At 40.6% G+C, this 14,567-nt stretch overlaps 1 protein-coding gene across 2 annotated transcripts in view; it reads left to right on the top strand.

Moving 5' to 3' along the window:
* Window positions 1-14,567, top strand: part of Mcc (MCC regulator of WNT signaling pathway) — a 264,056-nt gene that overhangs the window by 151,751 nt on the left and 97,738 nt on the right. For both annotated transcript variants that reach the window (XM_027941081.2, XM_071612192.1), the window contains exon 3: window positions 5,345-5,487. In XM_027941081.2, coding sequence (XP_027796882.1) covers window positions 5,345-5,487 — 143 coding nt within the window. The remainder of the gene's footprint in view (window positions 1-5,344; window positions 5,488-14,567) is intronic.

Genomic DNA, 14,567 nt, shown 5'->3' with positions numbered 1-14,567 from the left:
CCCAGAAAAAATGAACAAATTCGTGGATATGTACACTTTATCAAGACTGAATCATGAATAAATAGAAAAACATGAGCAGACCAATATTAAATAAAGAGACTGAATGAGTAATAAAAAGTCTCCAATCAAAGAAAAGCCTAGGACTAGATGCGCGCGCGCACACACACCCACACACACACATACACGACACATACATAATTATCTTCATAGATGCAAAAAATAAAATGGCATTCAGCATCCTTTCATGAAAATAGAAGGAACAAACCTTAATATAATAGAGACCATTTATAGTAAGCCAACAAATAACATTATGCTGAATGGGGAAAAGCTGAAATCTTTCTAATATCTAGAACAAGAAAAAAATGCCATTTTCATTGCTATCATTCAATATAGTACCAAAAATCCTAGCTAGATCAATCAGGAAAGAGAAGGAAATAAAGAACTTTCCAAGCCAGGTGTGGTGGCCTGTGCCTGTAGTCTCAGCACTTGGCAGGTAGAAGTGGGAGAATCACTTGTGCCCAGGAATCAATACCAGCCTAGACATAGGGAGACCTCATCTCAAAAACAAAGAAAAAGAAAAAAAAAAAAGACATACTGATTAGAAAAGAGGAAGTCAACTTGTAACTATTCAGAGATGACATATACAGAAAAATCCCAAAAATTTCTAACACAAAACCTATTAGAACAGTAAATGAATTAAGTAAAGTTGCAGTATACAAAATCAACATATACAGATCAGTAGCATTGTAAACACTAATAGCAAATTACCTGAACTAGAAATCAAGAAAGCAATCCCAATTATAATACTCGAAACATTAAATTCCTAGGAACAAATTTAACCAAAGAGGTAAAAGATCTCTGCAATGAAAACTGTAAAGCACTAATGAAAGAAATTGAAAAAGACACATAAAAATGGAAAGACACCCCTGTTCATATATTTAAAGAATCAATAGTTTCAAAATACCCATAGTACCCAAAGTGATCTACATATTCAGTGTAATTCACCAATCTCATTCTTCACAGAACTAGAATAACAATCATAAAAGTTATATAGAATTGCAAAATTCCTTGAATAGCCAAAGCAATGTTGAATGGAAAGAATAAAAGTGAGATATTATACTACCTTGCTTCCAAACATACTAGAAAGCTATGGTAGTCAAAACAGCATGGTGTTGTCCTAAGAACAGACATACAGACCAGTGGTATAGAATAGGGAGCCTAGAAATAAGCCCATGCATCTCCAGCCAACTGATTTTTGACAGAGGTGCTAAGAGCATACCTTGGAGCAAGGACAGCCTTTTCCATAAATGTTGGTTATAAGAGGCTGGGGAGAGGAGGGAGGGGAGAAGAGAAGGCTGAGCAGTGGATCCTAGGAGCAAGAGGTTCTGGTGTGTCATTGCACAGTAAGATGACAATAGAGAACAGCCATATACTAATCATTTCAAAAAAAAAAAATAGAAGAAAGGTGCTGGGTGTAGTAGTGCACGCCTGTAACCCCAACTACTCAGGAGGCTGAGGCAGGAAGATCACAAGTTTAAGACCTGCCTGGACAATTTAGTGAGATACCATCTCAAAAAAATAAAAAGGGCATGTAGCACAATGGTAGAGCATTCAGGGGTTCAATTCCCGGTACTGGGGGGAAAAAAACTAGAAGAAAGGATTCTGAATGTTTCCACCATAAAGAAATGATAGATGTTTGAGGAGATATAAACTTTTTGAAATTTAAATGTCATAAAAATAAACACTCCCTTTTCCCGTTTAGTTTTTGTTGTCCTATTACCTTTCTGAATGAGGCTTTGCTGAAGCACACGCTACAGGTGACTGTTACGGAGGTACAGCCTTGAGCTTGGCCTACCCTGTGTCCTTGTGAGATCATACACCATCCCAGGTTGAAAAATACCCTCCCAGGGCGTGGAAACTCGGGGTGGTAGGAGGCGCTGGATGAATAAGGATACTAGAGTGTGGAAAGGCCAGTGCTTGCTCGTGTGGGGTGTCTCCAGGGCAGGAGAGGCCGTGACTGCACAGAATGGCTTTGTATGTCCCGGGTGCCACCCCCTCGTCTGCGCCTCTTCCTGCACTACACTGCCCTGTTCCCAGGCTCAACTCACATGCAGTCTGATGGGCTGTTTAACAAGGATGTTTTGTTGGGTCCTTGGGCTCCTGCAGGTGTCGGCTTGTTTCCTCCTACACAGTTGCCCTTGTGGGAGTTGCTCGGCTTTTCCCTGCACCACAGCTCGGAGATGCTTCAGGGATTTTCACTAAGCTTTGAGACCAGTGCTTCAATATTATTGGCTGAATTCAGTTGAGGGTCAGCAAGAGGAGTTTGATTTGTACACATGAAGCTTCAGCAGTGTCTTCTCAGCCACTCCTACGTCTAGGGATGGGAGTTTATTCTGATAATGGTTTTCCAGGACTGTCTTTTCATTGAGAAAGGAATGCCAATCTACCATCAGCTCTCCTCCCCTCCCCACATTTTTTTGTTCTCTGTGAGTCTCCATTTCAGTATCCTGCACAGCACCTACCACAATCTCTTAGATATTTTGGGAAATCAAGAAATATATGATTTTTGCCAAGGAAGTATTATAGAGACGTTTTGCCATTTTGAAAAAGCATACTTATTGAAAAATGAAGAATATAAGCCAGACTTCTTTGCCCTTAACCAAAATAAATTTTTCCTCAATATATTCTTATTACTACTCCCAAATGAACCCTTGAGATCCAAATACACATTGTGAATCTTTTCTTTTAGCTACAAGTGCTTCTCCGTCTGCCTGAATCATCAGGCTTCCTGTGCTCTCTTGTTCCTACATGTACCTTCCAGGCAGACTTTACAGTTAAAGGCAGGCACAAAGGTGGTGCAATACCAGATAGCATACTCTCATTCTTCATCTGTTGTCTCTGCAGCACCCCCCCTCTCCAATGTCCTTTTGGGCATCCCCCAGCAGTCCAGAGGGATGCCCATGGTGCTGGTGGCTATAAGTTCATCATGTGTTCTTTTTTTATATTAACACTTGCATGTCTTCATTGTTAATTGGATTTTGTAGTTTCTTGCAGGCCTAGGAGGTGGTAGTGGCCACTTGACCAGTAAAGAGAATAAAGAAGGAAGAATAAATGGGGCATTAAGGGAGCATGGGAGCTCATTAAGTTTTGGGAGAGGAAGCATTTCACAGAGAGCTCTAGCCACAGAGAACTGAGTACAGAAAACCAGTAACAGTGTAGAAAGTGTCATAACATAGACAAAATCCACGTCAGGGAATGGACACTATCCTGTAATCGTTTCAAGATCCAGGGGGCTGGGGCTGGGGTGCAGCGGTAGCGCACCCCACATATTCTGTGTGGGGCCCTTGGTTCAATTCTCAGCACTGCATATAAATAAATAAAATAAAGGTCTATTAACAATTAAAAAAAAATTAAAAAACTAAAAAAAAAATCTGCAACTGGTGACCCCCATGAGAGGGTCCACTATTTACATCTGTGTATAGAATATACACACACTTGGAGAATGAGAAAAAAAGAATAAAAACAAGAGCTTAGATAGATACTCTGTGGCAACTAAAAGAACAATGTTCTGTTGTTGGTATGTTCCAAGGAAATACAGAAGATTTTTTAAAATTTATTGACATAAACCGACTTTGAGATACTGTCACTTTGTGGACTTTTATTTCTTTTAATGTTTGATGGATCACAGATGAAAAAGGTCTAAGTGCACAGGGAGAGTATCTGTAGCTAGATATTCTGTTAAGAAAGCTTCCATGTAGATGTACCTTTTTTGAGGGGCAGGTGTCCTGGGGATTGAACCCAGGGCTCAGGCTTGCCAAGAGTGCACTGTATTCTGAGCTGAACTCCTAGTCCTGTGAAAGTGGTCTATACTCTATTGTCATCCTTACCTCTGGTCCCACTTAATTTGCTGTGAACATAACTTTGAGTGAAGGTTATTTGATGATTTAGGCTGTCACTAAAAACAGTCATTCACATCAGCATTTTTTTAAGCAACTACTCCACAAAAGTCTACGATACAACATTTAATAATTCATTCCCTCTGACCTCGCCTCTGGAGCTCTCAGTAAACCCCCGGGAAGTTACAAGAATACCAGTCAAGTTCATGGGTTTGGTCCCTGCCGTGATTTATACCAATATGTTTGTCAGATGTCTTTCTTGAGTTCTTGTGGTTTTGTATTGAGTGAGGCTGAGAATAGTGTTCTTGTCTTTGCCCTGGGTTATACCCTTGTAAACTTAGCAGATTTAGGGAGGTAGGAGGACATTAGAGGTGATGGGTAAGCTGTCTTACCTTCCCCTGCCTGCCACACGGCTTAAAATGCAAAGCTGGCAAGCACATATGGCTCTTGGCATTAGGAAAGCCTGGTTGTAAAATGAAATTAAAATTCCTCTATTGGACAGGAAATTAATCAGGGATGAGTGTAGTAGTCAGGCATACAAACTGGACCACTTGCTCTAGCACTGAGGAGCATTTTATTGTGAAAGAGATTAACTGCACAGTGAGGGGTGCATGTTGAGGAGGGTAGAGAAAAATGAAAGAGGTGAACAGGTTCCTTAGGATTTCAACTCCATCTGCAAAAATGTGTTCCTAGCATCTGCTGCCTTAGTCCATCAAACACTGAGCAAGGGAAGCACCTCAGTCTCTATTTGCCATTTTTTTTTCTACAAAGCAGCCTTCATGACAGTGAGATAGAATGGAATTTATTCATTCTGTTACACTTCTAGATGTCCCACAGTGAGCCAGGACATATGCCAGGGGCTAGGACTAAATGACAAAAACACATAGTCCCTGCCTTTTGAGAATTTATAGTCTAGAAGGAAAGGATATTGGAAAGCATGAAATTCACAGGTAATCCAGCCAGATAAGACACTGTGTCATACCACTTAGGGTTATTTGGTTGAAATTTAGCTAAAACATATCCTGACCAACTTCAGCAAAAAAGGGTTGAGTTGGTAAAAGTGAAACTGAACAGAAATAAAGTAATATGTGGGAACTCAGAGACAGTCATTACAGGCTGTTGATAAATCCATTCTTTGCAATCTGAGGTCCATTTGCTCAAGATTTAAATTTCCAGAGAAAATATCTGAAGGATCCAGCGTGGGCCACTTGCTGAGAGATTGTTTTCCAAAGAGTGCTAGAAAGACAAAGCTTCAGGTGTCCTCTTGGGGCCTTGTAAAAATTTAGCTGTTGATACATCTCCTGGGTTGCTGGCCAGTGAGCAGGCATGTGTTTTATTTGGAGCACACTCAATGTTGAAGCTCTGGTGGTTGGAGGCCACAGAATATAGACTCATTTGCCAAAAGGTGTGTCATCTCATCGACATTTCTCTCCTGTTCTTGGTCCTAGTGTGAGCAGTCGCACCTCATGAGAGAGCATGAGGATGTCCAGGAGCGAACGACGCTTCGGTATGAGGAACGCATCACAGAACTCCACAGCATCATCGCTGAGCTCAATAAGAAGATAGACCGCTTGCAAGGCACCACCATCAGGTACTGGGCTCCAAGCTTTGCTTTCTCTGCACCCCTCTGTGCTGTTACTTGGGTGTGGGAGCTGAAGGAACCCCTGTGAATTACAGTTAATGATGCTTTCTTTGTAACTAAGACTTTCCCAGTTTATAAAACACCTTCTCTTTGTTTTGTTAACCAAGAGCTTTTCTCTCCATTATTCTTTTCTGATTCTTATCCTCAAAGTAATCCTGGAAGGTAGACTGGGTGGGTGATGTGAGCCTCAGTTTATTGATAAGGGTGCAGAGTCGGAAAGTCAGTGAAATGCTTTATTAATGAGTCCTAAGCCTGCTCTGTCTTAGAGACACGCTGGTGTCCCCACAACCTCTCCAGGTCTTTTAGTCTCCAGATGTGTACACTATGTGCTTCCCCCAGAGATTTTTAGAGATTCATGAAGCCACAATCATGGCTTATATCTAAGCATTATATAGGCTTCCAGATAATCTATTAATATTTTGAGCTTATCCCAGGTTGTTAATCAGCATTGACTTATCCTCTTATCAGACTCCTTTATCCATCATTTTAACTGCTTATAAAACTGGGCCTTAAAAAAAAAAAAAATCACTGCTTTGCAGTTATACTTAGCAGAGAGTAGAGGTGAAGTCAGAACCCAGAATATCTCTGTCTTTAATTTTCTTTCCAAAAAGTGATTCATATCTTATCCACCCATTGGCTTCTAAGTCTCCACTACACAGTGCTTTAGTTGGTTATGTTTGCTCTTTTATTCAGGGGACTTGCTGAATGACTTAACTGAGCCAAGGATGAGAACTCTTTATCTTCCTGGAGGTGCTCAGGGAACAGCCCTGAGGAAAGCAGCTACTTTTCTGGAGAAAGGTGCTGTGTTCACTGAATGCTTATACAAACCATAATGAAAATCTTAGAGGCGGCTGCTCTAAATTCTCCCTCTAGAAGTCCTGGGTCAGGAGAAACTTTGGGGGCATTTTGTTCCAACTTGGAGAGTCCCAGTAATGACGGGGCTTCTTAATGAGGGTACTGAGGGGCATCTGTTTTCTGGGCAAAAATTGTGGAAAAAATTTGCACTGAGCTGGAGCCACACAATAAATTTCATATTCTAATTTAGAACTTCAAGGCTTTTAAATTGTATCCTGGTCTTAAGAGTGATTGTAGGTTTGAAATACATGAGCAGAGAAGAATTTTCAACCCAAAGAAATGATTATAGCAGTTTTAAAGGAGCCTAACAGAGGACATGGGCAAATTTGTAATTTCCATGAAAACATGTTGCACTTTTAAACACTTGAGAAGGTGAAAGCAAATGGGCTCAGTGAGTTGTGAAAAAAAATGCATCACACATCACCTGGAAAACTCAATTTCAAGTTGTGTAAAATTGAATATAATAGCCAAACTGCTGCCATTAAAATACAGTGAGCTGCTTGACCGTAAATATTTATTGATGCCTCTGATTTAAAGGAAGATTGCACCTATGCAGATATCACATTAAATTCTGCCAGTTTTCATTATGTAAATGAGCTGGTCTCTCCTTGAGGGGACTCCCTTCAAGGCTGTAAGAGTCATAGGAATGTGGGTCAGTGATACAAGGCACTTCCTGGCCTCTAAGCTCCAGAGGTTGGTCATCTCCTCAGCCTTCAGCACCCCAGTGAATTTGTTTGTCCTCATCTCCTGATAGGCTGGGATAGCCCCAGTGCAGCAGGAACCAGGCAAATTGGGTGAATGCTAATTCCCCTCGAATATCCAAATGTCCAGACAACTCATTTCCAAACTGCCCAGGTCCTTGTGTGGAGACTTCCTTGTCACTTCAATCTGGTCTTGATTTATGAAGGCAAATTGGTCTGCTCAGGTTACTGTGACCAAATTCCTTTGACTGGGTGGCTTATACCACAGAACTCACATTTCTCACAGTTCTGGAGGCTGAAAAGTCCAAGTTCAAGTTGTGAGTTAATTTGATTACCCAGTCAGGGCTCTTTCTGACGTGAGGATTGCCTCCTTCTCATTTTATGCTAACATGGCAAAGGAGGGAAAATGGGATTTCATCTTCATGGCCTCATCTTCAGATACCATCATGTTGGGACTAGGTCTTCAACGTATGTATTTGGGGATACAAAGTTCAATCCAAAGCCAAAAGTCAGGTACCAAATGATATTATGGCCTGAATCTATCCCATAGAGGACCTAGTTACAGCACCATCTGAAATGGAACCTTTTTCAACGCTCTGGAGTTGTGATAGGTGCTCCTAACTAGCAATAGTTTATGGTCTTGACTTTCTGTATCCAAGGACCAAGAGGGGAAATAGAAGTAGCTCTTCTCAGCCAATCCTAAAAAAAACAAATGCCAAATGTTTTCTCTAATATAAGGAGGCTGATTCATAATGGGGTAGGGAGGGGGAACATGGGGTGAATAGATGAATTCTAAATAGGGAAGAGGGAAGGGAGGGAAAGGGAAGAGGCAGGGGATTAGCAAGGGTGGTGGAATATGATGGACATCATTATCCAAACTACATGTATGAAGACATGAATTGGGTGTCAACCTACTTTATATACAGAGATATGAAAAATTGTGAGATATATATATATATATATATATATATATATATATATATATATAAAATAAGAATTATAATGCAAAAAAGAAAAACAAGTACATGTATAAAGACATGAATTGGTGTGAACATACTTTATACAAAGATATGAAAAATTGTGCTCTATGTGTATAATAAGAATTGTAATACATTCCGCTGTTGGGTATTTAAAAAAATAAAATCAATTAAAAAAAAAGTAAACACACACACCAAAAAAAAAACTAAAAAAAAAAGAAGTAGCTCTTCTCATTCATATACGTAAAAACTCACTTTGAAAAAGTTATTGCTACTCATTCTTGCACCTTTGAGTTCTGCTAGTTTACAAACCTCCATTCCCAAGGGAGCAATGTCTCCAACAGAGAGTATGATAATGGTTCCCTGGAACGCCACCTGCTCCTTTGAAGTATCTCCTGCCACTGAACCAACAAGCTGGCTGGGGAAACTATTAAGGGAGAAATTGGGTTATTACTATACTATAGGGTGGTGAGATCTATATTGGAAATGTGGGATTTTCTAGGAAGCCTCCTAGAAATTGTCTAGTGGCCAAAACTAGTAGATTAGAGCAAGCCAACACAGGGCTAGGCCCTTTGGGAATAAATTTTTGGATTACCTCACCATGTAAAGAACTAATTCTAACGAGTTAAAATGCTGACTAAGCACAAAGGAAATAGGTTTTCCTAGTAGAAGAAAGTGATAAAAACTATAGCCTTATATCCAGTTACAGAAAAGATGGCTAAGCTGTGCACATCTTGCTTCTTCATATGTGTATGCATTTCCTTTTCTCCTCTTAGTACCCACTGTTATTTTACAGAGGGTGAATTTGTACTGGTGAAACTTAAAATTTGATGGTTAGCTTATATGAGATTTAGGTGGGTTTTTCATTGAACTAGAAGAGGCAAGATTACCTAACTGTGGATACAGTAACTGATGGTACTTTGGGTCTCTCATTTTGACGAAAAGCTGAGCCCATTTATCCTGAGTTGAGTGATAGTAAGAGAAAATTGGTGTCATTATGATTGCATATGGGAATTTTAGTGTGGCCTAGAGGGTGTGCATGGTCAGTCACTGAGTATAGACTATGATGGATATCTTCTGGCCCTTCATTCCCATCCCTCTCTCCATTTCTCCAGAATCAAAAGGGTCTAGGGGCCGGGCACAGTGGTACACACATGTAATCCCAGCAGCTCGGGAGGTGGAGGTAGGAGGATCATGGGTTCAAAGCCAGCCTTAGCAATTTAGCGAGGCGCTGAGAAACTCAGTGAGACCCTGTCTCTAATTAAAAAATAAAAATAAAAAAATACAAAGTAGGGCTAGGGTGTAGCTCAGTGGTTGAGTGACCCTAAATTCAATCCCTGGTACCCCCCCCCCAAAAAAAAAATGTCTGGGACCCTGAGACTCCCTTTCCAACTGGGTTGTGGATGCAGTTTTGGTTTACCAATGAGATACACTCACATGGGTCTGGAAGGTAGAAGGGGGAGGTGAGATCTATTCTCCGTCAGCCATGCAGTGTAGGCTGCCATGCAAGGATGGTGTAAGGTCCTTCACTGCGGCCAGACCTAGGAGCAGTTGGGAGGTGTGAAAGTAGCATCGGTTTCCTGATTTCTGAGGGATCCACAGCCGTGATGGCAAATATGACAACTCTGGTGGCCTCCATCCATCTTTCTCTTCTCCAGCCTTCCAACAGTTGTGCAGGCACAGCACTACCTAAAGTCAATGCTTTCTATTGAACTACTTCATGCAGTTTGTTTTCCTAACTGAACCCTGTCTAAAGCATCCTAGACCCTATCTCTTAGACATTAGCCCTTAATTTTCTGTTTGTGTGGCTTTCTAAAAATTTGTATTTGTGAATATTTTAAACAAATCAGATCATGCAATATGCACTGTTTTGTAGTATGTGCTTTTTCACCTACCCATCAGTGACTTTTTAAAAATGTTTCTTTGACTTGGGGAGATAATATAACGAAGGATGGAAAATGAAAAAAAATACACCAGTAAAACTCACTTTGGATCTGAAAAGAAAAACAAAAAAAGACGTCTAAGCAAATTCAATACAAGGTCTTTTCTTTCCCAAGGAGATTATTTTCTTTTCCCATAAGCTATTCTCATAACATCAGCCCTTTACTCCTAGCTCTCTCTACTAGTCCTTGCTCTGGGCTTCATTTCCCCTTGGCTTGCCAGCTCCTTGTGTCTGCCTTCTGACTCCAAGAGTTTCCCTTTACAATGGACTGAATTATGCCCCTCCCCCACCCATCTGTTCATCACCAATGTGACGTCTTCAGAAATGAGCCTCTGGAGACTATCTAGGGTTAGATGAGCTCATAAGGGTGGAACCCCACCATGGGATATTGTCCTCATAAGAAGAGAGACGGGAAAAGAATTCTAGTGTTTTTTTCCCAGCCCTCTGTCATGCTACATACTTCCTAAACATTAAATTTTTTCAAAAACTAAAGGCAACAAACAATGACATCTCATTTTTATGCTGTATTTCATTGTTTGAGAATTATGTTAGAATTTTGCTCCTTTCTTCTTTTTGTGTTTAACTTTATTATCTAATACATGCCCCAGCTTGTAGTGTATTTAAATATGTGATAAATTATGCTTACAATAAAAAGAAAGAAAGAAAGAAGAGAGCCAGTGCTTCCTCTCTCCCTGCCCTGTAAGGACACAGAGAGAAGGCCACCATCTGAAAGTCACAAAGACAACCCTTTCTAGAATCCAACCACACTAAAACCTGGTCTTGTACTTCCCAGCCTCCAGAACTGTGAAAATAAATTTCTGTTTTTAAGCCACTTAGTCAATGCTATTTTGTTTAGATAGCCTAACCACTGATGGTCCCCCACCACTTTTCCCCCTTTTTTTTCTGGTGATAGGGATTGAACCCTGGGCCTCATGCCTCCTAAGCACACGCTCTACCACTGAGCTATCTATCACATACCGCCAACCTCCGTCCACTAACCTTTTTGTCTTTGCGGGGTGGGGGCCGGTTGGGATACGGGGGATTGAATTCAGGGTCACTCGACCACTGAGCCACATCCCCAGCCCTATTTTGAATTTTATTTATAGACAGTGCCTCACTGAGTTGCTTAGTGCCTCGCTTTTGCTGAGGCTGTTGGAATGTGTGATCCTCCTGCCTCAGCCTCCCGAACTGCTGGGATTACAAGCATGCGCCACTGCTCCCAACTGTCTATTTATAATCTTACCTGGAACATCTTTTTCTTGTTATTGGTCCCTTTCTATAGCATTTAATCGGAGTCCTCCTTCCCTCCTGATGTACTCTTTAAACTTCTAGGACCCTGCAGTTCCTGGGTCTCCTCTTCTCCCCCTGAGATCCAAGCTCAGCCTCAGCCCTTATCCTGGGCTCACTCTCCTCAGCACCTTTCAAATTGATAGCAGCCCCAAACCACTGTCAGGTATCCTGTATCTCAAACACAGTGTAACCCAAACCTCTTCGTGTCCCAGCAAAACATGTTGTTCTGATTAATTTATGGCCAAGAAAGTCAGTATGATGAAATCAAAATAAAATCCAGGACGATAATTTTTTTTCTCCCTGTTGTCTTATGTGGTATACATAAACCTTTGTTCAGTATTTTCAAGTTCTTGTATACAGATCTTGTATCAGAACTGGTTGAGACAAGGATGGGTTATTATGTTCATGGAAGAGGGTGTCAAAATCCCATTTGTTCAGTAATTCACCAGACAACTCCAGATGAGTCTGACCTCCTTCTGTGTTACATGGAAAAAGAAGAGGAGGTAGAACTAAAGGAAAAATCAAGTCTTTACTTTTCACTTATTTCCACCATAGATTTTTAAGAGAGAACTAAAAGGAATATATTTTCTACCTATTTCTAAAAAGAAAATATTTATCAAAAGAAGGCCAGCCATTTCAGGGAAAGTCCATCTTAAATTGTAGAAAAACAGTGTTTATTTGTGTGTTTCAACAAATAAACCCCGCTAGGTCAGATAGACTGGGTTCACTAGCCACAGTTGACTGACAGCTGCCAAGGCAAGCGGATGACCATCTGGGTCTTCTTTCCAATTCCTTCCAACCCAGTGACAAGGCATAAATGTGCATTGCAAAATAAAGCAGATAGGAGGATTATTAATGATGTTTCGTTAAATGCTGCTGATTCCAGAGTCCTTCAGCTTGAAGTCTGGAAATTTTAAGAATGGTACATTTACTTTTCCCTGTTCTGACTCGATCATTTCACTTCTAGCCGATAAAAAGGAATCTTTTAAAATAAGGAAAAACAACAACAAATCATTTTCCGAGGCCACAACATTAGATTGTTATTTCATGGGTAGCAAATTTAGGATTTAAGCTCTACTACTAACTGGTTGCATCATGCTGTGTAAAGTTGCTTCACTTCTCAAAACTTGGGTTGTCTTATTTGTAAAATGAAGGTATTGATCTTGCCTTAACTGGTCTTTAAGAACCCCTTGCGGTTCGTCAGCTGGAGACTTTTCTGTCTGCCGGTCATCACACAGGCGTGTACACAGTGGAGAGTCCACCTCCTTAGGAGAATTTGTTGTGTTTTTCTGTTTAAGCTAGAGGCAAGCATTGATCATTACATGTCTAAATAAAGCAACTTGTAAGCCCTTCCCAAGTGCTTCCAAGTCAATGAAATCATGTACATTTAGAATCCCGTGAGATGATCCTTCAAGTTCCAGAAAGAAACACTCGGGAACGTTGTAATTCTATCATTATGAAACGTTCACTATGGAGTATAATTATCAACATTTCTCAGTTTATTTATGCTTCTGTTATTGTCTCTTAAAATCACCACTTTTTGGACTTTTTCACTTTTTCATCACTAGAGCTAGCAGTGAGTATTTGGTGGGGAGGGGGGAAGGCATCCCTCCAAACCCCTGCCCTGAAATAAGTTATCCCTTGATGTGTATACAGCAAAAGGAAGGGAGCTGTAAAGTCATTTGAGGGGATTATCTTTTTTAATTGGTGCATTATAATTATACATAATAGTGGGATCATTATGCCATTTTCATATGTGCATATGACATAATTGGAACAATAAAGTTGTTTTAGAGGATGATACTGTGAATTTACCAAAGTACCTTCACTGGTAAGTGGCTCAAGGTTGTGCAGAAAATCCCTTGAATGCATAACTCAGGATTTTGTCTTTGTACCATGGACTAGCAGAGTTTTTTTTTTGATCTATTCCTTTGCTCTTCATGGACCATTTTTCTTGAATGGTAGAGAAAACCCCCATCTCCAGTCTGGTACACCTACCATATAATCACAAATGTCAATTTACAAAGAGCCCTGAGAGAACTCGTTTTTGTCATTTCCTTGTCCCAAATTCCAGCCTCCTTTCAAGGTATGCTGATAGGTGATGATAGAGATGTGCAACTCCATGATGTTTTGCCAAAGTGGTGTGAGAAACAACAGGGCTGCCCACATCTTCTTATATTTAGGCACAGTTTAATCTATTTTGTACCTCATTCTTTTTTTTTTATTTTTTATTGTTGGTTGTTCAAAACTGTACCTCATTCTTTGTACCACAAAACCTTCTCTGATCTTCTTGTAAGGTGGCTTTCCACCTCTTAATTATGATTTACTTTGTTTGCATGTGCTGTTTTTGTTCCAGAGTATTCATTATGATTATCATAGGAAGTATTCTCACCTGGGATCAGGTATGCCTGAGCTAGCCCTTCCTGTGGAGTCAAAGACACAGAGATTCTGCTCATTCTTTCTTTCTTTTCATTTTATCTGTTTTCACGTGAAACCTTGGCAACATTTACTACTTCCTCTGAATTATTAGACTTTGCACACCATAATTTTATTTCTACCTTCTCACCCTGATCATTTGCTTCCTCCAGTACAATAAATTCACCTTTTGATCAAAATGCCCTGTTGACGAGGTCCTTTCCACCTTAGGCTCCGTTTCCGTGCTCCATTTGGGTTGCAGCCACACCAAACACCTTGCTCCTCACCAAGCTCTAGTGACTCAACAGCTCCTCTGAGCCTTTGCATGTGTTCTTCTGCTCTCATGACCTGCTTAAAATGAATTTGCCTCAAGACTCATCTGGAGTGCTGCTGCATCCAGGAAGTCTTCCCTGGCCCCTACCCACTGGCAGCCCCACATGCTCCTCCTGTGTCCACCCACAGCAGCCCTCTTAGGTTAAGAATTGATTGCAAGCCTATTTGTTTTCTTCTTCCTTTCGTATCCTATTTTCAGTGCTCAAATACATTGAATGGATATCTTTAGTTTGCATTTCATGTCACTAAAATTTGCCAGCCTGCAATGGCTTCACCAGTGTATTATTATTCTCCTTCTGACCACATTCTGACCTCAGAGGGGATGGTGCTAGGATGATGGCTTCCTTCCTCCACCCTTTCCCTATTTGCTGTTTTGTAAAGTTCATCCTAATAATCCCTAGAAGTAATTTAGCACAAAGCAAGAGATTTGGCAGGAAGTGTATGTTTTGGAATCTGCCAAGCCAGGAGGGTTTAAGGTGTCTATTAAAGAGTTTTGCAAATGCCATTTATACCCGA

Source organism: Marmota flaviventris, chromosome 5, assembly GCF_047511675.1.
Source record: "Marmota flaviventris isolate mMarFla1 chromosome 5, mMarFla1.hap1, whole genome shotgun sequence".
Classification (NCBI taxonomy): domain Eukaryota; kingdom Metazoa; phylum Chordata; class Mammalia; order Rodentia; family Sciuridae; genus Marmota; species Marmota flaviventris.
This window is presented reverse-complemented; position numbering and strand designations above follow the sequence as displayed.